General features: G+C 39.7%; 3 protein-coding genes across 7 annotated transcripts; 2 read left to right on the forward strand and 1 right to left on the reverse strand.

Annotated features, from left to right (window-relative positions):
• On the reverse strand, positions 1-13,768 carry LOC103507617 (F-box only protein 42). Of its 5 annotated transcripts, XM_026822457.1 has the most exons (7): positions 7,328-7,474; positions 5,750-5,982; positions 5,257-5,388; positions 4,577-4,828; positions 3,666-3,867; positions 2,377-3,397; positions 1-300 (listed from the first exon to the last, which is right to left on the reverse strand). In XM_026822457.1, the coding sequence occupies exons 2-6, from the start codon at positions 5,892-5,894 to the stop codon at positions 2,383-2,385; spliced, it is 1,746 nt and encodes a 581-aa protein (XP_026678258.1). In that variant the 5' UTR covers positions 5,895-5,982; positions 7,328-7,474; the 3' UTR covers positions 1-300; positions 2,377-2,382. The 5 variants fall into 5 exon arrangements, with proteins under 5 accessions (XP_026678258.1, XP_017298904.1, XP_008470334.1 ...); XM_017443415.2 differs by lacking the exons at positions 1-300; positions 7,328-7,474 and adding an exon at positions 13,640-13,768 and having other exon boundaries at positions 2,312-3,397; XM_008472112.2 differs by lacking the exons at positions 1-300; positions 7,328-7,474 and adding an exon at positions 7,752-8,053 and having other exon boundaries at positions 2,312-3,397.
• On the forward strand, positions 6,452-13,425 carry LOC103507631 (forkhead box protein J1-A-like). The gene is made up of 5 exons (XM_008472125.1): positions 6,452-6,497; positions 6,817-6,869; positions 11,558-11,572; positions 12,479-12,626; positions 13,139-13,425. Exons 1-5 carry the CDS (start codon positions 6,452-6,454, stop codon positions 13,423-13,425), a joined length of 549 nt encoding a protein of 182 aa, XP_008470347.1.
• On the forward strand, positions 8,226-25,172 carry LOC103507616 (F-box/WD repeat-containing protein 5). Its single transcript, XM_026822450.1, has 11 exons — positions 8,226-8,418; positions 13,665-13,933; positions 15,459-15,616; positions 16,861-17,038; positions 17,410-17,636; positions 18,141-18,346; positions 20,226-20,356; positions 20,779-20,901; positions 22,767-23,001; positions 24,438-24,650; positions 24,977-25,172. The coding sequence occupies exons 2-11, from the start codon at positions 13,690-13,692 to the stop codon at positions 25,170-25,172; spliced, it is 1,911 nt and encodes a 636-aa protein (XP_026678251.1). The 5' UTR covers positions 8,226-8,418; positions 13,665-13,689.
• Positions 25,173-27,034: the final 1,862 nt, after the last annotated feature.

Below are 27,034 nucleotides of genomic sequence, written 5' to 3' on the forward strand. Positions count from 1 at the left end.
TTGGCGTGTCTAGCTCAACCTTGCGGCGACATTTCGTACTCAAGTATGGAGAGCAGCGTCAGGTCAAATACATGCACAACCGCTCTGTACTCAATCCGGACCAGGAGAAGAAACTAGTGCAGGAGATCATCCAAATAGAGCAACGCATGCCGATCACCAAGGATTTCATCGCGTCTTACACGTACATGTTCTGCGAGAAGAATCACATCAACCACTGCTTCAGTAGAGACAAACAGGTAGCTGGTAAAGACTGGATATTGCACTTCTTGCAACGCAACGCAGATGTGAGAGATTTGGTGGCTAAAACAAAACCAAATCATGGAATGTGATTATCATAAATTTGATCCTAAAATTTATAAAGAGTGATGAAAAGGTATAGAATCAATGCCCTCAATGTCTTCAGAATCTTGGGATGGAAATCTGTTTGGGCTATTATCGTATTAACTTATTATACAGGGTGGCCCAAATGTTCAACATTCGGCAATATTTATAAATATCAACTACCAAAATTTCAACTGTCGACGTTGAAAAGTCAAGAGGGAGGGGCGCAAATGACTTTATAAGACGATTTGTACTTTCAAACATGTATACTTACTGATCATTGATTCTCTCTCACTCCATGATAGTTCCTCATTTCTAATTGTCATTCTTCCACTTTTCTAATTGTTAAGCACATAGGTACGTATAAATATGTATTGGAAATGTTTAATTTCATTGTTTAAAGTGTAGACTCGAGATTTTTTTTTTTTTTTTTTTTTTTTTTTTTTTTTAACCTACCTACCTACTTTCGTAACCCAACTTTTCTATAGTTATCAAATTTTCAAATCTAGTCCCATTCATGTTAATCAACTTTTGAACTTGGGTAAAAAAAAAGTTTTGAATAAAGAAGAGACATTTTGCCTCTAGATTTCAACTCAACTTACTCTGTACATTGGTGTGTAATCTTTTGCACACTTGCATGCAAGTTTTCAGATCATTATAAGGTGGTAGAAGTCGTAAAATATACTGAATCACCTCATCTGGTAAATCCAACAAGGACACATCAAAATGTCTTGTTGATATTTCCATAATAATATTGAAGATTTAAAATTTAACCATGACTGAAGGGTGGGAGTTGTGTCAAGAATGGTCAGCAAATGTTCATCCTACATGAAACCTGTAAAGAAAAGAAAGAAATTTTATTTAATCCTATTAAATACACTTGATCTCTCACGGTTTTACTTTTTTACTAGTGGTTGACCCATCCTTTGTATTGGACCACCACTACCACCACCACCACACACACACACACACACACACACACACAAATAGTGGGTAAGTATTGTATCACTAATCAACTTAATTTTTGATGTCAGTTTTCAGTGCCAACACATGTCTTGAGGACTTTAAAGCCATTAGAGAACCAGAAGGAAAGCCTGTACTGGCCCCAGAACAAAGAATCTGGGAATTACAAAACAAACATATGCTAATATACAGAGTTTCAGCAAATGGACAAAGAATTAGAAGGAGATGTGTAGGTTGCTATTCCAAATTGCGATTACATATGGATCGTATAGAAGCACGAAAGAAGACCAAATGCACAAGTTTGTATTGCCCTGCTTGTGTTAAACAACCAACACTATGTTTGATTTGTTTTAATGAAAGACATGTTACATTGGAATTGTTGCCTAAAATTGAGGAAAAGTAATAGTTACCTATCTTTTTTTTTACTATAAATCCTGAATAAAGCTATGGAAACCCCCTGTTTAGTACTATCTTCTATGAAAAACATATTCATCTCTTTATTTCCTAATTATATCCCTTTATCTACAAATAAAACGAATTAACAAGACACTTTTCCATCTTCCAATGAGAATCAAAGCAAAATGAGGCAGTTAGAAGTAAAAGAGGAAATTCAAGGCTTCTTTTTCTACAAATAACTGATTTGACTTCTATCATCTATCCTACATCTACACACCTTGGTGGACACCTACCAAATTTTTACCTATTAAATTTTATTCAGAAGTGTTCATTTTTACTTTCTATAACTGAAGATTTTTTTTTTTTTTTATTATTATTATTATTATTTTGGCAGACAAAAAGGTCCCTAAGACACTGTACCTATTTATACCCAACCCAATAGAAGAAATTCATTTTAAGCCTAACGTAGTGAAGGTGATATCAGGCATTTGCCATGATACTATTTCGGTAAAATACCTCAAAATGGCTAGAAAGTTCTTTTTTCTGCCATCACCATTCGTCTACAAGTCTACAGCTGAAGCCATTAAAACAACAACAACTTTCTGACAGACCTACATCGGAAAAAACGAAACGGTGTATGTATGGGTACGTACTTAGCTACTTAGTTGATATCTGCTGCAAATCGTTTCGACTTACCCTGGTTTATATGATAATGGTGGGGACACAAATGAAATGAACCAGGTTCGACACGGTATTATACGTCATCTCATTATCTTCAATATTCGTGCTCAGAATACTGTTGGTATCTTTATACATCCCCCCAAACATGATCACCTCCCCTCTTCCTCTCACTAGAGAATATAATATCGTAGGCTCTGGACTATTGGTGGCTACATTTTTGATAACTTTCCACTCAATATAACTCTCACTCGGACTCAGCAATTGACTGATGTCTAACACAAAAAGCGCCATCTTAGATTCTTTATTTACAGGCCCACGACTCTGGGCTGTAGACATAGGACAAGATGGGGTCGAGGAAGATGTAGAGGCTTTGCGTAGTTTGAACATTTTCCGCTCGAGTCGTTGTAGTATTTCTAGTTGTCGCTCTCTCTGCCGGTTGGATTGGGCAGCGCCAGGACATCGGAATGCTACCATACGGTCAGCATGATCGTTAGGTATATCTCTACTAGGGGCGCTCGTATCACTTGGACTAGGACTACTACTAATGCTAGGCGCCTCACTACTGCTTGTACTACTCTCTTCCCTCGCATTCTGTCGTGATGATGAAGCTTCGTGGAATTTCCGTCGTAGTGCGTTGAGTTCGCCCCGTCTCCCGTTAATGTTGACATCACGATCATCCACCATGTTACTGCGCCTGCGCAGCGGGGCGGGGACTTCTCCCGGATTGACACTCTCTGGCGGCACGCTCGCCTGGGGTCCGAGCACGATCTTCTTCATAAGACATCCCGCCAAGTACTTGAGCTTAGGATTCTGACTAATAGTGATAACATAGCGACTGTTGATCCGTACAGCGGGGTGACAGAAGATATGCGGGGCGGCATAGTCCTTGTTACGAATAGTGACTGGGGTCCAAGTGAAGAGGTCAGGGTCGGTCATATCGAGTAGCCAGGCATCTGTGTACACCTTGTGCACCCCACCACAGCCACCTAACACGAGTAGGTGGTGACGGTCAATGTAGATTTGACTAGAGCCGTACCTGGAATTAGAGCAATATATTATATTAAAATGAGGGGGAGGGGGCTTTCCTAAGGAAATTTCCATGTGCGGATTCCAGTATTTAAGACCATTACACTCCATCGTTTCATTTACACTTGAAAGAGACCATTTAAATAAAATTCATTATTTGATAGCAAAAGCAAAAAAAAGTCTAGACAGCAACCAACGCACCGTTGCTAAGATATTTATTATTATTTAATAAAATAACAAATAACACATATGAAAGGCGTATCCCAATGGTTTCTTACCTAGCAGTTGGCTTCACTTCACTGGTCGCTTGTTTCCGCCACACCAAACTCTCCAGGTCCAAACACCAGACATCATTCGAGCTCACATTGTTCTCTCGCACTCCTCCAAACACCACCATCACGTGATCATGAAGAGTGGCCGAGTGTCCCGCCAGGGGAGGAGGGGAAGAGGGAGTATTCACAGCTGTCCAGTTGTTCTTGTCTGAGAAGGAAAAGTATAGTTATTTTATTATTTTTTTAAAGAGGTTTGATAAAGGAAATGTGGTAATCTTCGAGTTGACTACCATCGGCTTGAAAGTCCTAATATTTTCACTCTGATTCAGTCTAATTAAACTGTTCAACCGATATGGCAAAAATCTTGACAATTAAAACCTTTAATTCGGGGTCTAAAATATCTCGTGTTTTCATTTCAGGAAACTGTAACTGCTAAGGTCTTATCGTCCCAAAAGCCAAGAAGGAAGACAGGATAGGAGAAAGCCAGCCATTCCGAAAAGAGAGTGTAACAACCAGAATATATCTTAAAATTTTTCTGGGGTGTTCGATTTGAACTAAAACTTAATGGACACAAACATTCCTGAAAGCTATGGCATTAAATCCGCCAGTATCCCATACCCCATACAGTTTTCGTCGTTTTCGTATCCCTCTGGTTTTGCGTGTTCTTCCGTCTATTACCCTGTCAACTTTTAGTGTCTCCCGCGGCTGTTCTACTACCCGACCTCTTCTGGGCTTTCAACATAGCAACGAGTGTTCAGTGTTCATGATAAAGTACGTCTGTCTAATCAACCCTGTTTTGAGACGCCTCACGAACTGATGAAATATACTAACAATCTACATAATTACTTAACACATATGATTTCAAGTTTCACTCATTGCTAGAAAAGTTCAACTTCCTAATATTATAAATCACTTACTGATATTATAAATGTGAAGCTCATTGAAGACGCGCCACGTCTGATGCAGAGGATAGGGGGAAGGCTGTGTCAGTCCTCCGAACAGCACTAGACTGAACTTATATGGCACAATGCTAGCACAGGCCTTGGGTGACGGATAACTACCACTGGTTAGGAGACGGTGCCATTGACGGGTAGACAGGTCTAGGCGCCACAGATCATTGAATGTGGTGGAGGAGAACGTGCAGCCTCCGAATATGTACATGCTGTTGTCTGCAATGACAATATATTAGTTGCGCTGACTTAGGAGAGTTTTCAAACTCAAAGAGTAGGAAAAATGAGGCACTAGGGAATGTTTCCTTTCCTTCTACGACTTTCATATCCGGAGGTACATCAATTTAAAAAATACCGTTAAATCTAGAACTCTGAACTCTTACGTCACGACATACGCTCCCGTACGCGATGACGTCACATCAACTGTCCCAAGCAAAGCTCCCTCGCAGGCAAAACATGCTGACAATGTGAGCTAAATTTTAACGTAACTTTTTTCTCCTCAATATTAGACCATTTTGAACCAGGTAGGTACTTTCGAAAATAACATCAAGTCTGCCCCTGGCGGGAATCGAACCTATGATTTAACGTTCTAAGGCAGACGCGCTACCTTCCAAGCTAACTAGGGCTGGCTATAGTGTTTCACTTACCATGATAACAAGCAGAGTGTGAATACCGTCTTGTGATGGAGGAGCTATCATCCTTAGCACTCATATGTTTCCACTCAATGTTAAAATCACTGATTGCTCGGTTCAGTGATATCTTTGTATAATTCAGCACACCTGGAAAACATAGGAATCATAGGATGTAGGTATGTTTTTTTTTCTTCTTAAAATAAATAAATATTTCAAAGTTTCTGTCACCTGACCATATTCCCAATGCTCTGATAATTCACAGTAACACTTACATCTGTAGGTAGCTATTACTTATTGATAACCATTATCTCTGATATCTACTGATCTATATTTTTTCCTGTGAGTATAGGTATTCATGTACCTACCTACTTTCGTAACCCAACTTTTCTATAGTTATCAAGTTTTCAAATCTAGTCCCATTCATGTTAATCAACTTTTGAACTTGGGTAAAAAAAAAAGTTTTGAATAAAGAAGAGACATTTTGCCTCTAGATTTCAACTCAACTTACTCTGTACATTGGTGTGTAATCTTTTGCACACTTGCATGCAAGTTTTCAGATCATTATAAGGTGGTAGAAGTCGTAAAATATACTGAATCACCTCATCTGGTAAATCCAACAAGGACACATCAAAATGTCTTGTTGATATTTCCATAATAATATTGAAGATTTAAAATTTAACCATGACTGAAGGGTGGGAGTTGTGTCAAGAATGGTCAGCAAATGTTCATCCTACATGAAACCTGTAAAGAAAAGAAAGAAATTTTATTTAATCCTATTAAATACACTTGATCTCTCACGGTTTTACTTTTTTACTAGTGGTTGACCCATCCTTTGTATGTGGGACTACCCACACACACACACACACACACACACACACACACACAGCACACACACACACACACACACACACACACACAACACACACACACACACCACACACACACACACACACACACACAAATAGTGGGGTAAGTATTTGATGCTCACTAATCAACTTTAATTTTTGATGTCAGTTCAGTTCAGTGCCAACACATGTCCTTGAGGACTTTAAAGCCATTAGAGAACCAGAGAAGGGGAAAGGCCTTGTACTGGCCCAGAACAAAGAATCTGGGAATTACAAAACAAACATATGCTATATACAGAGTTTCAGCAAATGGACCAAAGAATAGAAGGAGATGTGTAGGTTGCTATTCCAAATTGCGATTACATATGGATTCGTATAGAAGCACCGAAAAGAAAGACCCAAATGCCACAAGTTTGTATGACGTCATCGCCTACGGGAGCGTATGCCGTGACGTCAAACTTCACGATTTACCGGTATTTTTTAGATCGATTTATCTCGGTATCTAGAAGTCGTAGAAGAAAAAGAAAAATTCCGTTGGTCCTCATTTTTCCTGCTCTATGACTTTGAAACATCACCCAAATAAGCGCAACTGATCTATTATGATTACTTTTTGATGTAATGATTACTGTAATGATCTTATGATTACTCCCCTAATCCCTGAAATCCCCTAGCCCTTGTAGAATTAATTCTAGATTAACTTGAACATAAAAAATCTCCTTTTATGTTGCAGGCAAAAAGTCTTGGTACGAGGAATACAAGCGACTAGACTATCACACGCCCATAGTAGAGACATTATAATAAATGTATATGTGATAGGTACCTATATTATGTTATTATTTTTTGGAACTTTTTTGTCCTCTTCTTTCAGTATTTACACATCTGCGGATATTTTATGGGTACTTGTGCAGAAGTCACATCCGTGGAATATTGCTACCAAAGGAACTGGCACAAACAAGCAGTGACCAGTGTTCTTCTTGCGTTTAATTAAACGCAAGAAGGAGTTTTCACAATTAGACCAGTGATTAGTGTTTTATAGGGTTAATTTAAATACAAAAAGGAGCTTTTCTTTTCCACAGACGTGACTTCTGCATAATTACCATTTTATGCATCTTGGTGAATAGATGTTTGTAAAATTACAAACCCAATACCTATCTAACTAAAAAAAAAAGTGCTATGTGTTCATACTCATTTTGTAGGATGGTAGGTGCTAATGCTAATATTGGTTTAACAATTTTACATACCAATGTGAGAGTACGGCGAATGGAACCGATTGAAGTCTTGTAATATACCTAGTACATATTTATAACATTTTAGATGCAACTTTAACAGATTAACAGCCTTTTAGGTATGAGGATTAATGAGGAATTTTGGAACTTTTCACTTTTCACTTAGGTACTGAAATTTTGGAAGCGAACTGCAACTGAACTGCGAAAGCTGGGTTGCCAGATTAGGTTGGAAAAAAAATCCCTCGTTTGCTCCTGAAAAAATCCCCCTTTCGAGAAAAAAATCCTTTTAAACAAATTAGGTAGGTACATAGGTACTGATCGAATAACCTACGGGCTAAATAATTCCCGGAGGGACGGGCCCAGCTTGTTGATCAATATGTGTAACAGGGTTGCCATTGGTAGGTGCTAATGCTAATATTGGTTTAACAATTTTACATACCAATGTGAGAGTACGGCGAATGGAACCGATTGATTGAAGTCTTGTAATATACCTAGTACATATTTATAACATTTTAGATGCAACTTTAACAGATTAACAGCCTTTTAGGTATGAGGATTAATGAGGAATTTTGGAACTTTTCACTTTTCACTTACTGAAATTTTGGAAGCGAACTGCAACTGCAACTGAACTGCGAAAGCTGGGTTGCCAGATTAGGTTGGAAAAAAAACCCCTCGTTTGCTCCTGAAAAAATCCCCCTTTCGAGAAAAAAATCCTTTTAAACAAATTAGGTAGGTACATAGGTAGATAGGTACTGATCGAATAACCTACGGGCTAAATAATTCCCGGAGGGACGGGCCCAGCTTGTTGATCAATATGTGTAACAGGGTTGCCAGAAGTTACACAAAAATCCCTGATCAAGAAAAAATTCCCTTGAAAAACAAATAAACAAAATGGAAATGATTTCATATTCATTGATGTAATGATTTATTTGATTTCCTTTTTACTTTTTTTTATAAGATAATTTTTTTATCTAAATTGATGACTTGTGGCTTTTAAATTTATTTTAAAATTTTAAATAGATAAAGTAAAGGGGGTTAAACGTTAATCCTGCTTAGTGGCTCAGTCCATAGTGAATTACCTAACCAAGACAGTTCTGTTGTCATTGGTAAGTTTATACCTATCACTCTAATCAGTTATGCAGATAGAGCTTATCTAATCCCATGTATTGCTCTTTTTTCTGAAGAGGTCTGATAGAGAGAATTGTAACAATGGAGGTCTTATTGTCCTGAGTACTTGTCTAGTAGTAAAAAAATTGCTACAAAAATAACTGTCACAATCAAGCAGTGACCGTGACTGTTAGGTTAAACACCAAAAGGAGCTTTCTTTTTCATTGTCATCACTTCTGAATGATTACCATGTCCTGAAAGCCAGCTGTTTCAAGAACAAAAAAAATCTCATCAGTTTGGAAAGTTTTTCCAAGGTGGAATTGAACCCACTTCTTATTGCTTAGGTACAAGGTAGAAGTGCTACTATCCATGCTATCTAAGTACACTTGCTTGCTCCTATCATTGTAATGGAGGGAACATTGTTAAAATTACTAGAAAACACCATCACCAATGCACATGACTTGAAACCAATTGTTGGCTTTGATGGCCAAAATTAGGTTGCCATAACACATTAACCTTCCGTCGGGTGCAATGCTAAACCTAACACATTCAGGCGCAATTCATCTGTGAGATGAAGTCAAAGAAAAACAGATTTGAGCTTTTATTTTTATTTTCTTTGTAATAATTTAAATTAAAACTTTGTATTTCAATTCTGCGAGGAAATGTTGGCAGTATGTCATGTGTGCCATCCCTCAGGGAATGAATTCTTGAACAACTTTGATAATTATTAATAATGGTTATCCTGAATCATGGGTAGGGTTTTAAAGCACATAACTTTGTGCTTTAGAAACCTATTTATGAACCACTTCTTGGGTAAATGAAGGTTGTGCAGGGACTGCAGGGTTTGAAGTAGCCAGCATTATAATATCAATAATTTCATGTTTGCTAATACAGAGCCATGACCTTAGTACCACCTACTCTTATAAGAGATAAAATAAATATGTTCACAGTTATTATGCCTGAAAAAATAAATATGCCTGCCTCGGTGGTGTAGTGGTCAAGGCACTCGCCTGGTAAACAGGAGGGTGTGGGTTCAATCCCAGCCGAGGTTTGGAATTTTATCAATATAATTTGAGAATTTGACCACAATAATAGTGGTAGCCTACTGCTGGAGTAAAGGGACTTTTCAGTCCTATGCGGCAGTATAAATAATAATAATAATAATCTCTAGTAGGTACCTGTGCTGCATATCAGTCAAAAATGTAGTTACTTCATCTCACAGATGAATTTTGCCGATGGAGGGTTAAACAAAATCACAAAGTTGTGGAAAGGAGGCTACTGAAGGCTCAGAATCTAAAGTGCCAATTATACTTGCAATAATATTGTGCAAGTTAGCTTATGCAAGATACTTGCTACTTGTGTGTTTACAGACCGAAAGTCACAGCTAGGAAAGTCTCTTGCACTAGGAACTTGCTGTGTGTTTACCTACTGAAAGTCTTTTATGGATGTTAAAAAAATTGTAATTACCTTTAGCTCTTAGCTCAAAGGTCTTTGATAGGTATAATACAAGGCCCATTGTACATATTCAATTATTATTTTATTGTTAGATTGCCAAAGATCTGAAGAGGGATTGAAATGAGTATCAACTTCATTAGTGCAGACATGAAATAGGTACTTCATATTTTGAAAGTACCTAATTGTTTTAATAATGAAAATGAATATTAATTAAGATTTAAATTGTTACATTTATTCAAAACATTTGCTCTCTACTCATCAGGGAATGGTTTATTTTTGGTCTCCACTCTGGAGTGCAATAAGTCATTATTGTATCAACCTACTCTGTGTTTGTTGCCCTTTCCATAATAGCCCAGAAGAAAATCTAAATTGGTATTTGATTCCAATATTTTTTTTTTCTGTCTGCCTAAAATCAATCAATATTATTTTATAATGCTAAATCCTTTCTTGGTGTTGTGATAAATTTCCTATGTAAGTATGTATTTGGTTTAGTGAGTGGGTATCTTAAAAATTCAGAAATCCATCTACTTTATCTTTTTTATTTAAGAGAATACTTACTAGGTCTTGTCATTTAAAAATCTACATATTCAAGTTAGTTATGTACCTACTTGAGTACAAGGAAGATACTGTTTAGACTTCCTTAACAAAGGTGAGATAATAATAATAATAATAATGGGATAATAGATAGCTAGGTGTAGATCTGTAGACTGTGGAGGTTTTTTTTTTTTTTTTTTTTTTTTTTTTTTGAATTAAAAAAAAAAATTTTATTTCCCTCTTTTATATATTTTTACGCCCGTTATGACTAGCGCTTGCTAGTACAGCTAGTACTTGGTACTTGTAACTTCGAGGTTTTCTGGGCTTTTCTTACATTCTTTGATTCTTACTTCTTACCATTTTCGTCAAATCGTCACTTGTGATAACAAATTCAAATTTTCAAATGTCGCGCCATGAAAGCAATGTTGCCAACTGTTCGGCGTCAAATCACGTAAAAAAAAAAAATGTGGATCTGAAAAAAATAATCCTCACTCAGGGACTCAGGAATCGAATATGAAACCTCAGGTCGGGTCGGCCGGGAAAAACATTTACCGTTCAAAATTTGGGACCGAAAGACCCGAGATTCCTGAGAAATACCCCAAAAAGTTCACACCTACCTTTGGTTCTGAATGCTTTGACGGAGAAAGTTGGCAACATGATTTGACCACGTGACTCGGGTGCTTTCGATTCGAAGCGCCAAATTTGAAATTTAAATAATTTAAAACCACTTTTTTGGGCAAATTTTTTTCGAGTTTCCTTGTCTTTAATCCACTCCTTTATTGACATTATTTCATCGCCACTTTACTACCTGGCTGCCTGATCAACTATTAATCGTACTCACAATGACCTGCTTCTGAATTCAACACACCCCCGCCGTCTACAATCAGCGATCATCAAGACTCTATGTTCATCAAGCCCCAGCTGAAGTGGATATTGTGCAGTTACATGTGACCGCTATACAAAAACCTGTTCATCATCATCATCATCATCATCATCATCGTACCTACAAAAAAAAAAAAAAAAAAATCTGTTCATAAAGATCTATTCTATTCGAATGTAGACACACGCCCCCTAATAGAAATATTCATTTCTACTTTCTACTATTGCCCAAGACTATTAAAGTTATTAAACTCATTTTGTGTGACTCAGGTGGGAGTGAAACCTGTAAGTGTACAAAGGTCCATATGATAAAAATTCAAGTAAGTAGTTATACAGCTACCTATGTAAAACCCCTATCAATTAGTTGTTAAGCAATGGCTCAGTTTTACTAATTTACTTATCTGAGCATTGACTGCAGAGGGCAGTTCTGTGCTGATCTCTATATTGTCTTGTGTAAAGCAGTGTCCAGAGATTGCAATATCCTTGACAATTTGCATGTCGAAGTTAGTTTGAACAAGTAAACCTGTTGCATATGAACTCAATTTCACCATACACACTCAACAGATTGGCCAAACTAGACTTGCTATGTATTTAAACAGTCTACTGTAGTCAAATAGACGAGTAAGTGCCTGTGTGTATTTGAGGATCAGTTAAAACATTTGATTAGATATAGTCCAAACTCTAGTTTTTATCTGGAGAGCCAGCCTAGTTAGTGCATCTGCCTTTTAAGTGCTAGGCTGCGGGTTCAATTCCTGCCCAGGGTAGATTTTATCCTGATGGGATAATGTTCGTTTTGGAACGGCTGGCTTTCCCCTATCCTGTCTTTCTTCTCTCTTCAATTTTGGGATGATATGACCATAGCAGTTACAGTTCCCTCTGTCAAACCTCTAAAAAAAAAAAAAAAAAAAAAAAAATGTACGTATAATACGACAGAGGAATGACTTTTCTTCTTGTGAGTGTGTAGGACGCACAAAATGTGAGAGGCCGAAAGTAAAGGAGAGGCCTAACGTCACTGAATAAGTGAATATGGTAGATCATCAATCACCCGTCTGGGTCAACCGCGTGTAGAAGAGAGACGGGAAAAAAGTTGAGCAACGATGCGCGTGGTTGGTATCCGAATGGGTGACTGTTTCGGCAATCGAAACAGTTTCGAGTCCAAAACAAATCATAAAATTTATCGATGTGTTTCAGAACTCAATCCGACACAACTTGTCCCTCAACAAATGTTTTGTCAAGGTGCCTCGGTCCAAGGATCAACCAGGGAAGGGAGGGTTCTGGAAGTTGGATCTGCAGAAGCTGGAAGAAGGCGGTGGTCGATACAGGAATGTTAGGCGGAAAAGTAAGTTGAATCACCCCTAGAGGGGATTTAGCTATAAATCATACATAAAAAGCCCAATCCGAGACTTAGGTGTGAGGGCAAACAGCCCTGACGGGTGGGTTGGAAGTTGAAAATTGAAAAATATTAGCAATCTCTGAAGACGAGTGGGTATGACACTAGGCTTGCACACCAGAGGTCCCGGGTTCGATTCACGGCGGGGTAAAAGTTTTTCCGCCTTTTAACTGGTTCGGTGTGCACGAACCCTCAAAATTTCAATAAAATTAATACCTACTCAGGATCAAATTCTTGAGGAGGTTTCAAAGAGGGAACTGTAACTATTGAGTTCCGAACTGTCGTTTAGAAGGCAGGCGCGCTACCCTCAAAGCTATTAATTAACTAAGCTGACCCATTCTAACCAATTTGTAGCTAATTAGGTACTTAACTGTCAAAACAACTATTTTGACTTGGCGGGGCGGAGCGCTACCGCAGTCCTTAACAAATGGTCTAATACCACCGTAATGTCCACATTCCAGGCTCCGATATTCAACACAGGAAACAAGCACACCGGCCGAAACCCGCGCCGTCCGAAAACCTCAACACCGCCTACACCAACAACAACTCCATCGCCCCAGGCGAAAATCTGAACAAGCTAGAAGACAAACTAGACGATACGCTAATGGAAAGCGAAATATCCATGACAGACGACATAGATGAAGATCTCATTCTGAGTAATATTCTGCTGTCCGGAGATTCTTATTGGATACACGAGCCGGAGCATATTAGTCCGGATTTACTCGACAGTTTACTGGACTATTTTTAGAGTCCGGATTTAGGCTTTAGGTTACTGCACTATTTCTGTATTTAGACAAAAATGTCCGAAATGGAGGAGTTGCAATTGGGAAAATATTATTAACTCCGAAACTCCGAAAAAGTAACTTCAAAAGGTCGAAAGTTCAATTTTTAATTGCCGTTCTAATGAAAAAGTTCGAAGAGTTGTGACGTCAGATTTCACGTCAAAAATGCGCAGTACCTACCTGATGATTGTGAATTTTTTTCCAGAGTGTAAACATCTGTAAGGTGCATAATGGATAGCTATCACTCAGACCCAGACTCGGACAGTGGTGGAGAAGAAGGAGGGGGTGGGGGATCCTGGGATAATGTGACCGATACCATTCTACTTCACATGTTCCAATATCTCTCCACTCGAGACCTCCTCGCTGCAGGGCGGACTTGTAAACTATGGAACCGGGTCTCCTACGATGAGTTCCTATGGAGAGATTTATTCTACCGGGACTTCAATGTCAAGTGTCAAGTGGGCATTATGCCTGGTAAGGAAAACAACTTAACTTAGATATAGTAAGTAAGGTAAAAATAATAATAGGTAGAGATACTTGGTTAAAAAAAAAAAATACTATTAATGGGGAGAAGTTTTTTTTATGACTTTCTTGTAGCAAGGGTTCTTCAGGAGGAGCTCTTCCACCCAACCACTAACTTTTTCTTTCACGGTGAGCCTTTAAGATATTTCACCAAGGAGGTCTTGAATGCGAATGCCCCAAGACTTTGTGAGTCCCTTACATCCCTATGAAGAAGAAAAGAAGTCTGTAATGGAGCAGTTGCAAATGGGTAAAAATTATAATTAAATGGTCGATTCCTATGGGAAAAATCCAAATCTGTGGTCAAAACTCCGAAAAAGTAACTTTAAAAGGTCGAAAATTCAATTTTTAATTGCCGTTCTAATAAAAAGGTTCAAAGAGTTGTGACGTCAGATTTCACGTCAAAATGCGCAGAGACGCTTGCGCACAAAAAACGAAGCGGGAGTCATGAATTATGACGTCATCGCCTACGGGAGCGTATGCCGTGACGTCAAACTTCACGATTTACCGGTATTTTTTAGATCGATTTATCTCGGTATCTAGAAGTCGTAGAAGAAAAAGAAAAAATCCGTTGGTCCTCATTTTTCCTGCTCTATGAATTTGAAACATCACCCAAGCAAGCGCAACTGATCTATTAGCACATTAGCAGGTAAAATATGTAATTACAAATAAGCGCAACTGATCTATTATGATTACTATTTGATGTAATCTTATATTATAAGAACAAGATCCATTCACTCATTCACATTTCACACACTGATCGCTCTATCTCGAGAACCACAACACCTAGAAAGCTGAAATTTGGTAGGCATATTCCTTTTATGGTCTAGGTGTGCAATAAGAAAGGATTTTGCGAAAATCTAAACCGATCCTATAAATGGTCGATTCCTATGGGAAAAATCCAAATCTGTGGTCAAATCTCCGAAAAAGTAACTTTAAAAGGTCGAAAATTCAATTTTTAATTGCTGTTCTAATAAAAAGGTTCAAAGAGTTGTGACGTCAGATTTCACGTCAAAATGCGCTTGCGCACAAAAAACGAAGCGGGAGTCATGAATTATGACGTCATCGCCTACGGGAGCGTATGCCGTGACGTCAAACTTCACGATTTACCGGTATTTTTTAGATCGATTTATCTCGGTATCTAGAAGTCGTAGAAGAAAAAGAAAAATTCCGTTGGTCCTCATTTTTCCTGCTCTATGAGTTTATGTTTTTAGTTTGATAACTACAAGTTCGGCCATGCCTTTTCCACAAGTTTGGCCATGCCTCGAGATGAACTAGCGGGTGATTACTTTTTGATGTAATGATTACTGTAATGATCTTATGATTACTCCCCTAATCCCTGAAATCCCCTAGCCCTTGTAGAATTAATTCTAGATTAACTTGACCATAAAACATCTCCATTTATGTTGCAGGCAAAAAAAACTTTGTAGAATTGATTCTAGGTTAACTTGATCATAAAAAATCTCCTTTTATGTTGCAGGCAAAAAGTCTTGGTACGAGGAATACAAGCGACTAGACTATCACACGCCCATAGTAGAGACTGAAGTTCTAACGCAACACACTCATCAGGTGTTGCATGTTAGCTTCTCACATAATGGCCGCTACTTTGCTACCTGCTCCAAAGATGGATACATTCTGGTAATACATTCGTCCTGAACCATTGTGAGGACTTGTGCTTATTATTTTAAGGCATAGAGAACCCTTTAAAGATACTCGATATCTAAGTAATAATAGTGCTTATGATACTGCTCGCGTAGGACTGAAGTCCCTTTATTCCACCAGTAGGCTACCACTATTACTGTGGCCCAATTTTCCATTGTATTTTGTACAGGTTTCAGGTTTAAACAAGAGAACTTTGCGCAAATATAGCAAATCTGTCAGAACCGCGATCTGTTATCTGAAATTTTGCTCACATATCGCGATCTGTCGAAAGACCAAGTTGGGAGACATGTTCTAGCGTTATCTTCCCTGCATGATTATTATTAGGTTGTTCTCATGTTAGTTAATATTGAATATTGCACAATGTCATTCTCTACTGTACATTTCATTGTGCATCCGAACCGAAATATTTATGATGCACTTGTCACGACATTAATTAAAATTTTGGCAGAGGTTCAATGAAATATTATTTGTTAATATTAATAATCGTTATCATCGAAATTCCATCATTGAGTAGAACATAATAAGGTGGTATTAGAATCTTGTCATTCATATTATAAATAGCCCTAAGCCCAAGACAAAATAATTTTGTTTTGTACGCTCATCCCATAATGCTGGGTTGAGTTTTTGGCAGAAAAAAAGGTCCCTAAGACACTGTACCTATTTATACCCAACCCCATGGAAGAAATTCATTTTAAGCCTAACGTAGTGAAGGTGATATCAGGCATTTGCCATGATACTATTTCGGTAAAATACCTCAAAATGGCTATTTGTTTTTCGATCATTTACCAGCCTGATTAGGGCCGGGAAAAGTCAGCACGGGATTGCTCAGATGGGTCACCTATCCATATACCGAGCACATGCTAGGTTGCTTAATTTAAGTGATTCATTAGGAAGTGCATTCAACGTGCTATCGCTGCTAGATTTATTTTTATTATTTTACTAGTGGTTGACTCGTCCTTTGTACGGAATCAATGCGGTTCCGTTGATCCTCATTTTTCCTGCTCTATGACTTTGCAATATCACCCAAGTAAGCGTACCTGATCTATTTAAGTGATTCATTGGGAAGTGCATTCAACGTGCTATCGCTGCTAGATTTATTTTTATTATTTTACTAGTGGTTGACTCGTCCTTTGTACGGAATCAATGCGGCGTAAGCGGCATAACTTGAAGCGCCGCCATTTTGAATCAGGATTTATTTATTGTTTTATTTTTGTTGAAAGGTGTGGACGAGCAGCTATCCATCCAAAGTGAAATACTCGCACGACATGAAGACATTCTCGTGGAAGTACACGCAGTACTCCCAGTTCAATGAGTCCGATACGTTGCTACTGGTGTCTGGGGTGCACTTTGGTACTCCACAATCTACTAGTGGGGAGATAGCTGTGTTTTCGTTGCAAGGTAAAAAAGATTTGAAAATGCGAACCAAAAATTTACGACGGGACGTAAACTTGTGCGACTGTCCGTGAGTTGCGAGCTATCGGTAGTCAAACCTCATAGAACAAGGAATCTAATTGTTATTGTTTCTCTCTGTAAATAAGCCCTATTCGATTATGTGACTTTTTTATAGTCAACGTGGCTGAACCAATGAGATTCCGCTTTGGACTTCCACACTATGTCCACTGTCCACACTTGCTCTACAAAGCAGAATCTCACAATCTCATGGGTTCAGCCATGTTGACTATTAAAAAAGTCACATAATCAAATACGGCTTAACCTTCAATAAAATACCTCATGAAAATAATTTATTTTCCCTCTCGTTCATATCGCAGACGGTTTCAACCTCCAGTGTCGCGTCGTGAACAAACCGTACGACATATTCGGTACGTGGTATAGCGAAGAGCATTTACTGTCCGGTGATCTACAGTGGTTGGCTCAGCTGGTGAGCTCGTCGGGACTGTGGCTCAACAAGGCTTACCAGGACATCACTTCGGAACATACGCCCATCATGGTACAACTGTTCCGGTTCTACAATGTGAACGCGTCGACCATACGAAGTGTAAGTCCTGCACTTCGTACCAATGATAAGGCTAATTTCTTCTCCCTTTCTTTCTTTTCTTCTTCATTTCATAATAATAAGAGTAACAAAATTTTGTATAGGCTTAACCCAACTTTTAGAGTTGTTTGATCCTACACACAAACCTAATCGGCTTTTCCCTTGTTGAGACGAGGTCGGCGCCTTTCGTCAGCCTCTCAATCAGCCCTAGGGTGATTGCTTTAGGCTGACATTTAATTTTCGCTACAAAAAAAGTAAGGAGTGGTATCCTCCGTGTTTAAAGTCCCGCAGCCAGACTAAGCTGGTCTACTCCCTCTTTAATGTCCCCTGGCCAGACAACCTTCAAAGCGAACTAGACTGACTAAATAGTATTAAGGTGTGTCCGAACCAAACTTAGTCGACCGGCCGTCGATCGACGAGATAAATCTATGTTGTCGAGGCAGTGTGGACAGTTCAGTCGACATCGATCGACGGCCACCTTTAGGAACACTTGCTTATTTTGTGCAGGTGATGGTAGCAAACTGTGTGGCCCCTGACCCGTGCCCCAGTACGAGTGAACCGACCCTCCTCAACACCAAGACTACCAAACCTCCCCCTACCTCTCATATGTACGGACTAGAGCGGGGTAACCCGGTGTCCTATAGGGATCTGAATCGACCTCTGCCCCAACCTTCCACCTCACGAGGACGTTGTGCCCATACTGAACATACTAGGTAAGAAAATTGGACGCTAAGGCCAGCCACTTACTATCAGGAAATGGAAAAGATATTGACAATAATACAGTGATGGTGAATTCAACAGGTAGTCCAGAATTGAGTATAACTCCAGACAAGATGTATACAGTCAATATTGCAAATGAATCTCAGGGAACGATTGGCGAGTCAAATAACTCATTGACAAAACAACCAGCTTATGTGCTAAAGGTGGATACAATCAACACTGTTAATGAACCTAAGGGAAAGGATAACAATACAATCAAAACTGTTAATAAAACTCAACGAAAGAATGACAGATCAAAGAAGTCATTGACAAAACAGCAGGGTGATGTGATAAAACCAAAAGTGGAAGAGGAACAACAGTCATCTCTTCAAAAGTCTGAAACACCAATAAAAACTTTGGCCCAATTCCAAAACTCAACGAAAGAATGACAGATCAAAGAAGTCATTGACAAAACAGTCGGGTGATGTGATAAAACCAAAAGTGGAAGAGGAACAACAGTCATCTCTTCAAAAGTCTGAAACACCAATAAAAACATTGGCCCAATTCTTGGAGATGGAAAGGAGGAAGTCCCTACTGTTAAAATCACTTGAGAGGGAAACCAAAAACTCAGCCTCCTCAATTCAAAATCCAAATGAGATTGACACATCCACCAAGCCTATGTCAAATCAAACAAGTGATGTGAAACCTACACAATCACCCAAGCAATCGCTGGTGCCCATTGGAAAACCAATAACACCCATTAATAATAAGTTAGCAGGAACTGTTGTAACTGATACAAATCCCGCCAAGCTAGTCAATCCACAAATCTCTACCAATTGTAAGACACCCAACAAACGGAAAGTTGCTTTTACGGAGGCAACTGCCCCAAGGGTTGGTTTAAGCTTATACGAATCTACGATGGTAAAACTCAAATCAAACTCTTTTGAGGTTCCCTTTCGCAGGTTTTTCTTCCAACTAGTTGACGGGTTTTACGGGTTACTTTCAGGTGTTCTCGTGTTGACCCAGCACCTAAATGGGAAGTATAGTGTCTCTTCTCGTTCATCTGATGAGAGGCTACGGGATGGGCATGCTGCGACACAGGCCACAGGAGTCTAATGTAGCAGTTGTTTCATTACTACGAAATAAAAACGGCGGCGAAACACTGATCTTTAACAAAAGAAGAAAAAAAAAAATGCAGTTCAACAAAGAAAAGAAAATCATTGTTGATGTTTCAGGTAGCTGTGAGGAGACAGAGGAGGATGTATTGTCCGCTGAACACTTGGATGATCTTGCCAAACAACCGGAGAAGTTCCTGATCTTCACCACCGGATGTAGAAAACCTAATCTGATGTAGAAAACGTAAAACAAAGTGTCTTGAAGCCAGACTATTTAGTTCGGAGGGTAGCGCGTCTGCCTTGTAAGCGCTAAGCCTCGGGTTCGATTCTCGAGGATTTTATCCTGAACGGATAAGGTTCGTTATCTGAAAGGCTGGCTTTCTCCTATTCTGACTTCCTTCTCTCTTCGATTTCGGAACGTTAGGACCTTAGCAGTTACAGTTCCCTCTGTCAAACCTCTTCAAAAAAAAAAAGTGTCTTGAAAACGTTTAAGTAGAAACACACCACTATCACGTCATTGTGACTATCATGAACGAAATTACTACAGTCTCATGGGAAAACTAACTAAATCTTTCTGACTCCCCATGAGCTCACGTGACGTGATAGCAGTGAGTTTCTAACGTTGACTCTATTGTTCTCAGATCAGGAGTAACGCAAGAGTGGCAGAGACGAGATTCCGACCTGGAGACACTTATTCAATACAACGCAGAGTATAGGAAAGCTGAGAACGCGTGACGTGATAGCAGTGAGTTTCTAACGTTGACTCTATTGTTCTCAGGTCAGGAGTAACGCAAGAGTGGCAGAGACGAGATTCCGACCTGGAGACACTTATTCAATACAACGCAGAGTATAGGAAAGCTGAGAACGAAAAGCTCAAGACTTCACCACATGAGGATTCTTCGAGTGATGGTAACACTCCTTTGGCTTAATTCCACACACAAAAAGCCCACTCTGATTCGTAGGTGTAAGGACAACTGCCCCAAGGGATGGGTTAAGCTTATGCAAATCTACGATGGTAAAACTCAAATCAAACACTTTTGAGGTTCCCTTTCGCAGGTTTTTCTTCCAACTAGTTGACGGGTTTTACGGGTTACTTTCAGGTGTTCTCGTGGTGACCCAGCACCTAAATGGGAAGTATTGTGTCTCTTCTCGTTCATCTGATGAGAGGCTACGGGATGGGCATGCTGCGACACAGGCCACAGGAGTCTAATGTAGGAGTTGTTTCATTACTACGAAATAAAAACGGCGGCGAAACACTGATCTTTAACAAAAGAAGAAAAAAAAAAAAATGCAGTTCAACAAAGAAAAGAAAATCATTGTTGATATTTCAGGTAGCTGTGAAGAGACAGAGGAGGATGTATTGTCCGCTGAACACTTGGATGATCTTGCCAAACAACCGGAGAAGTTCCTGATCTTCACCACCGGATGTAGAACCTACACACCTCATCAGATTGGTGAGTACTTCAAACTTTAACGTACGCTGGCCACTTACGCTCAGATGCCAGACGGTTTGACAGCTATGATCTGACCTGAGACGGACAGACAGACCACAGTTAGAGACTTGTCTAGCTGTGGGACTATAAACAGGGAGAACCCTAACCAGCCTAGCTAGCTGGCAGTTTCAAAGGGTTGACTGCGGTTCAGGACGAACTAATTAAACATGGCGAGAGACCATCACCCCTGTGTATGGCAGAAAAAAGAAAGTTCTTAGGGGTTTAATATGCGATGTGGCGACAAGCTACCCATCTACTCACATTGATCTCACCCAGTCCGAGTGGGGCCGCAAAAAACCAAGCGCACTCCATTGCCCAGATAATTACCCTTCCACTTACCAACCAGCCAACCACGTGCAACGTTGCTCAAATTCAGTGAACCATATAGAACTGGTGTACTAAGCGCGTTTTTTTCAAACTCGGCGGAAAATTCCTATCTTTTTTTTTTCAAGAGGTTTGTTGATAGAGGGAACTGTAACTGCTAAGGACTTATCGTCCCGAAATCGAAGAGAGAAGGAAAAACTGGATAGCAGAAAGTCAGCCGTTCCGAGAATTACCATTGTCCCATCAGGATAAAATCCGCTACGGGCGAGAATCGAGCCCGCGGCCTAGTGCCTACAAGGCAGACGAGCTACCAGCCAAGGCATCTAGGCTCGCTTGTCATAAAAAAAATCGTACCTTCTTGCCGGCCAGAATATTTAGCCAATCGTGTGTACACAGCCTTCAGGCCGACAAAGAAAAGTAGGGGAAGTTACATTTAAATGTTGCTAGCTTCACACTTTAAATTTTGTTACCAAAAAAACATTTTCGTTCTTCTTGTGGTTTGCCAAGTTCTTTTTCAGACGAAAACAGGAATATGTAGATGATTTCCTTTGTAAAAGTTTTCTTTATACTTTTCTTTGTGGTGGTTTATCTTTAGATTTCCTCAAATTTCAAATTCCTTCTAATCCACCAATGAAATTATTTTGCTTACGATTTTGTGTCATTGTATTCATTCGTTATTCAACAGATTTAACTCGGCGGTTTGCAGTACGGCCAGATGGTCTGTATCAAAAAAACAAAAGATATGGAACACCAGTGGCGTAGCGTGGTCTAAATTCAAGTGTAAGGCGTGTAGGGTACTAATTTCCATCATCCATGCTCTTCATGGATTAGGGTTAGACATGCTTTCTTTTTTCTGCCATCACCATTCGTCTACAAGTCTACAGCTGAAGCCATTAAAACAACAACAACTTTCTGACAGACCTACATCGGAACACAGTCTGAGAGACCTCGGTCGAAAGCCTCTGGTTAATGCATTGGACTTGATTGGACTTTGGATCTAGAAGTTGGTTGGTGGTTCGAGTCCAAATCAAGTCATAAAATTTATCGGGGTGTAATAATTGGGAAAAGATATTTGTGACAAGCATTAAGCATGCTTCACACAATTAAAAGTTCCTTCCTCCTCCTTAATACTATTTTTCCCACAAATTGTATCCAGGATTCAAAAGGATCAATGGATCTAGAAGTTGGTTGGTGGTTCGAGTCCAAACAGTGGCGTAGCGTGGTCTAAATTCAAGTGTAAGGCGTGTAGGGTACTAATTTCCATCATCCATGCTCTTCATGGATTGGGGTTGGGACATCGACATCGATGTTTTGAAAACATCGATACATCGGAACAAAAACATCGATGTCAACATCGATGTTTTTCTCCAAATCAAGTCATAAAATTTATCGGGGTGTAATAATTGGGAAAAGATATTTGTGACAAGTATTTAAGCATGCTTCACACAATTAAAAGTTCCTTCCTCCTCCTTAATACTATTTTTCCCACAAATTGTATCCAGGATTCAAAAGGATCAAGAAGGTGTCGTTTCCTCAGCGCCTGGATCCCGGACTCTCATTGGCAGAACGCATAGCGGTACGAGAACAAGCCAGAGCTCGCTTTCTGAACGGAGCTAGGGCTCATCCCGAACCAGACTGGCTCAACTATGAGGCTGTGGCAGATAGGTTTGATAGTGTGGATCACATTATAGACCTGCATGGACATATCATAGGCATGTGTCTGTCTCCTGACCATAGGTAAGTAGAGCCGTATTTCATTATTCCTCTCTGTGTCAGATAGGTTTGATAGTGTGGATCATATTATAGACCTGCATGGACATATCATAGGCATGTGTCTGTCTCCTGACCATAGGTAAGTAGAGCCGTATTTCATTATTCCTCTCTGTGGCACTTTCGCGATTTTTCAACTTCAACACCCTGGCTGCCAAAGCATATTCCATGGTGTTCACCCACAGAAACCTATGTATTTGAAAACGTCCCCCCTAACATAAGAGACGGACTCTTTAATTCTTGGATTTTTTTTTTTTCATCAAAAAATGGCAAAATTTCACTCAGAAGCCCTCTTTTAGATGACCATTTTAAATACATAAGTGGCCCGTGCACCAAGTGTGGCAAAAAAACAAAAATCAGCTCTTTGCTGCCTCTGAGTGCACAGAGAGGCATAATAAAGTACGACTTAGCCTTTACTTGTACAATACAAGATTCATTTTGCCAGCCTATTTAGCTTGGTGGGTAGCCCAGTCTATTTAGCTTGGTGGGTAGCCCAGCCTATTTAGCTTGGTGGGTAGCCCAGCCTATTTAGCTTGGTGGGTAGCCCAGCCTATTTAGCTCAACTTTCTATTATTCTAAATTGTTTGTTTTTAAGAGGTTTGATAGAGGGAACTGTAACTGCTAAGGTCTTATCGTCCCATAATCGAAGAGAGGAGGACAGGATAGGAGAAAGCCAGCCGTTCCGAGAACGAACCTTATCTGTTAGGATAAAATCCGCCCCCGGAAATCGAACCTGTGACCTAGGGCTTACAAGGCAGACGTGTTATCCATTACCTTCCTAGCTAACTAGGCTGGCTGCCAATGAACGCCGCATCGATGCGGCGTAGGAATGAAAAACAGACCTATATTTTTCTAGCAACACTGTATTGACAACACTGTCAACACTGTAAATGACAACAACGCCAATCTTGCATTTTTTGGTTGATTCGACTTCTACGCCTCAGTTCAGTTTTTGCTGTGTCACCCTACGGTATACTTGTACCTTGTGATCATTGCTTGGACTTGGCCTTTACTTGTACAATACAAGATTCATTTTGCCAGCCTATTTAGCTTGGTGGGTAGCCCAGCCTATTTAGCTTAGAGGAATAGATGGTCTGCCTTGTAAGTGCTAGAGCGCGAGTTTGATTTCTGTCCGGGATTAGTCAGAACATCTGAAAACCGCCAAAAGCGGTCGAAAACTGTCAAAATTAGGTCGAAAAAGTTGTTATCAGCCTATTTAGCTTGGTGGGTAGCCCAGCCTATTTAGCTTCGAGGATAGCTGGTCTGCCTTGTAAGTGCTAGAGCGCGGGTTTGATTTCTGTCCGGGATAAGTCAGAACATCTGAAAACCGCCAAAAGCGGTCGAAAACTGTCAAAATTAGGTCGAAAAAGTTGTTATTTTATAGCATACTACTAATATTGCAGGTACCTGTACGTGAACTGTCGCCCCTGGCCCGAGGGCTGCATCATAGGCAACCCGCTTGATCCCCCACCCATAGCGCAGGAAATTGACATCCATGTCATCGATCTGGCAACCCTGCAAGAAGTGGGAATCATGCTGCGCGCGCACAAAGCCTACACGCCCAACAACGAGTGCTTTCTTATATTCCTGGACGTCTGTGATGAATATGTAGCCAGGTAAGCTGAGAACTTTGAACCTTAGACCCCTAGTGCAGTCTAAAAACTTTTTTTTTTCTTTTTCTTAGAAGATGTTTGAGAGGGGGGGGGGGACTGTAACTGCTAAGGTTTTATCGTCCCGAAATTGATCATAACTCGAGGGCGGTTTAGATTTTGGCAGAATTCTCTCTTATTAGTCTTATTACACATCTAAACAAACTAGAAATATTCCTACCAAATTTCAGCTTTCCAAGTGTTGGGGCAATATAATAGTAAAAATTTGATTGTCTGTCAACTCAGGATTTGACATAAAAGACCTTACCCAAACGTCCGTCCTGTTTTCACAGTGGTGCGGAGGACAAGCATGGTTACCTGTGGGATCGACACTACGGTTCCTGTTTGGCCAAATATCCTCACAATGATGTGGTGAACTGTGCCGCGTTCAATCCCACAGATCCTCAAATGCTAGTCACTACCTCGGATGATTCTGGGATCGACACTACGGTTCCTGCTTGGCCAAATATCCTCACAATGATGTGGTGAACTGTGCCGCGTTCAATCCCACAGATCCTCAAATGCTAGTCACTACCTCGGATGATTATAACATCAAGATCTGGCGGTCCAAGGCCACAGCCAAAGATATTGTCAATAAAGAACTGTTGGATAGGTTACCACGGGGTGTGAGGATATCGGCTAAACCTACCAGGCGATATAGAACGAGGAATATCATACCCAAGTATGACGTCACTGCTGTGATGACTGAATAAAGATACGAGGAATATCATACCCAAGTATGACGTCACAGCTGTGATGACTGAATAAAGATACGAGGAATATCATACCCAAGTATGACGTTACTGCTGTGATGACTGAATAAAGATACGAGGAATAACATACCCAAGTATGACGTCACTGTTGTGATGACTGAATAAAGATACGAGGAATATCATACCCAAGTATGACGTCACTGCTGTGATGACTGAATAAAGATACGAGGAATATCATACCCAAGTATGACGTCACTGCTATGATGACTGAATAAAGATACGAGGAATATCATACCCAAGTATGACGTCACTGCTATGATGACTGAATAAAGATACGAGGAATAGCATATACTCCAGCAGACTCAGCCCCAGAGCTGAGCTCACTCTTTGATAAGAACAGGTAAGTTAAACAAGATGTTTATGTACATACTGATTCCCTTGTTAAAGAATTGGCAATGGTTGAGTGCAAAGGACATCCACTTGTAAAATTTTGTAGCCAAAACCAAATGTCAGCCCAAAAGCAATCTCCCTAGAGCTGATTGAGGGCTGACAAAAAACACTGACCCTATCTAAACTTGGGAAAAGGTGAAAAAGAGTTTCTGTAAATACTGAGAATGGGATGTCCATATTGGCAGAGATCTGCAGAAATTGCTGCCTGCACAGGGCTCCTGTGTTACCTCAAAAGTGTCTAGCTTTTCAAGCAACTCTGGTGTGCAATAAATGCAATATTACCAAAGATGTTGAATTCTGTAGTACTTGGACATGCTGGATTAAGTCAAGGGTCTATTGATAATAAGTACCTAAGTACTTATTGCATAACTTAGCTCAAGAGATTTGTGTGACTTTCTTTTTGTATAGAACTCTGTCTATAGAAGTTAAAGTGAGTCAGTTTCCTTATTGCATAACTTAGCTCAAGAGATTTGTGTGACTTTCTTTTTGTATAGAACTCTGTCTATAGAAGTTAAAGTGAGTCAGTTTCAAAAGGGGCTGTATGTATTTAAGATAGAATAAGTATGAGTCACCTAGGTAGTGAAAATGTTCATTTATTTACTAGTTCAGAAGCCACAGTAGTGAAAAATTGCTACAAAAAGGAGCTGTCATAAATTTACAGTGACCAGTGTTATTACAGGATTAGGTTAAACACAAAAATGATCTTATTTCCATGACTTCTAAATGATGACCATAATTTATTTTAATTTACAACCATATCCCATTCATTTCCAGGTTGGACACTGAATGGCAGAAGTATCTTCTCTTACTTTACTCGCCACTTGGTTTGATTCTATGTATTCTCCGAGTCTTCATAGCAATTCACATGTATCTGGTTGCCTCAGTGCTTCCCAGGATGACAGCTCTCAGAAGGTAAGTAAACTTCTGCTCAAAAATAACGTACTTGTACTTGTTCAGAAAAATTGTCAATGAAAAATTGCTACAAAAAGGAGCTGTCACAAATGAGCAGTAACCAGCTGTGTAATTTGGAACTCTGGTTTACGGTTTAGTGTAAAATAAAATGCGACAAATGACTGTTCCCAGTTTATATTTGAATTTTTTCTCCGTCTTTATCTGGTTCATACGCTGTGATTTTTACTTGCCTTAAGCCAGCCACTCACTATCAGGTAGACCTGACAGGTACAACTG

Source organism: Diaphorina citri, unplaced genomic scaffold, assembly GCF_000475195.1.
Source record: "Diaphorina citri unplaced genomic scaffold, Diaci psyllid genome assembly version 1.1 scaffold330, whole genome shotgun sequence".
Taxonomy (NCBI): domain Eukaryota; kingdom Metazoa; phylum Arthropoda; class Insecta; order Hemiptera; family Psyllidae; genus Diaphorina; species Diaphorina citri.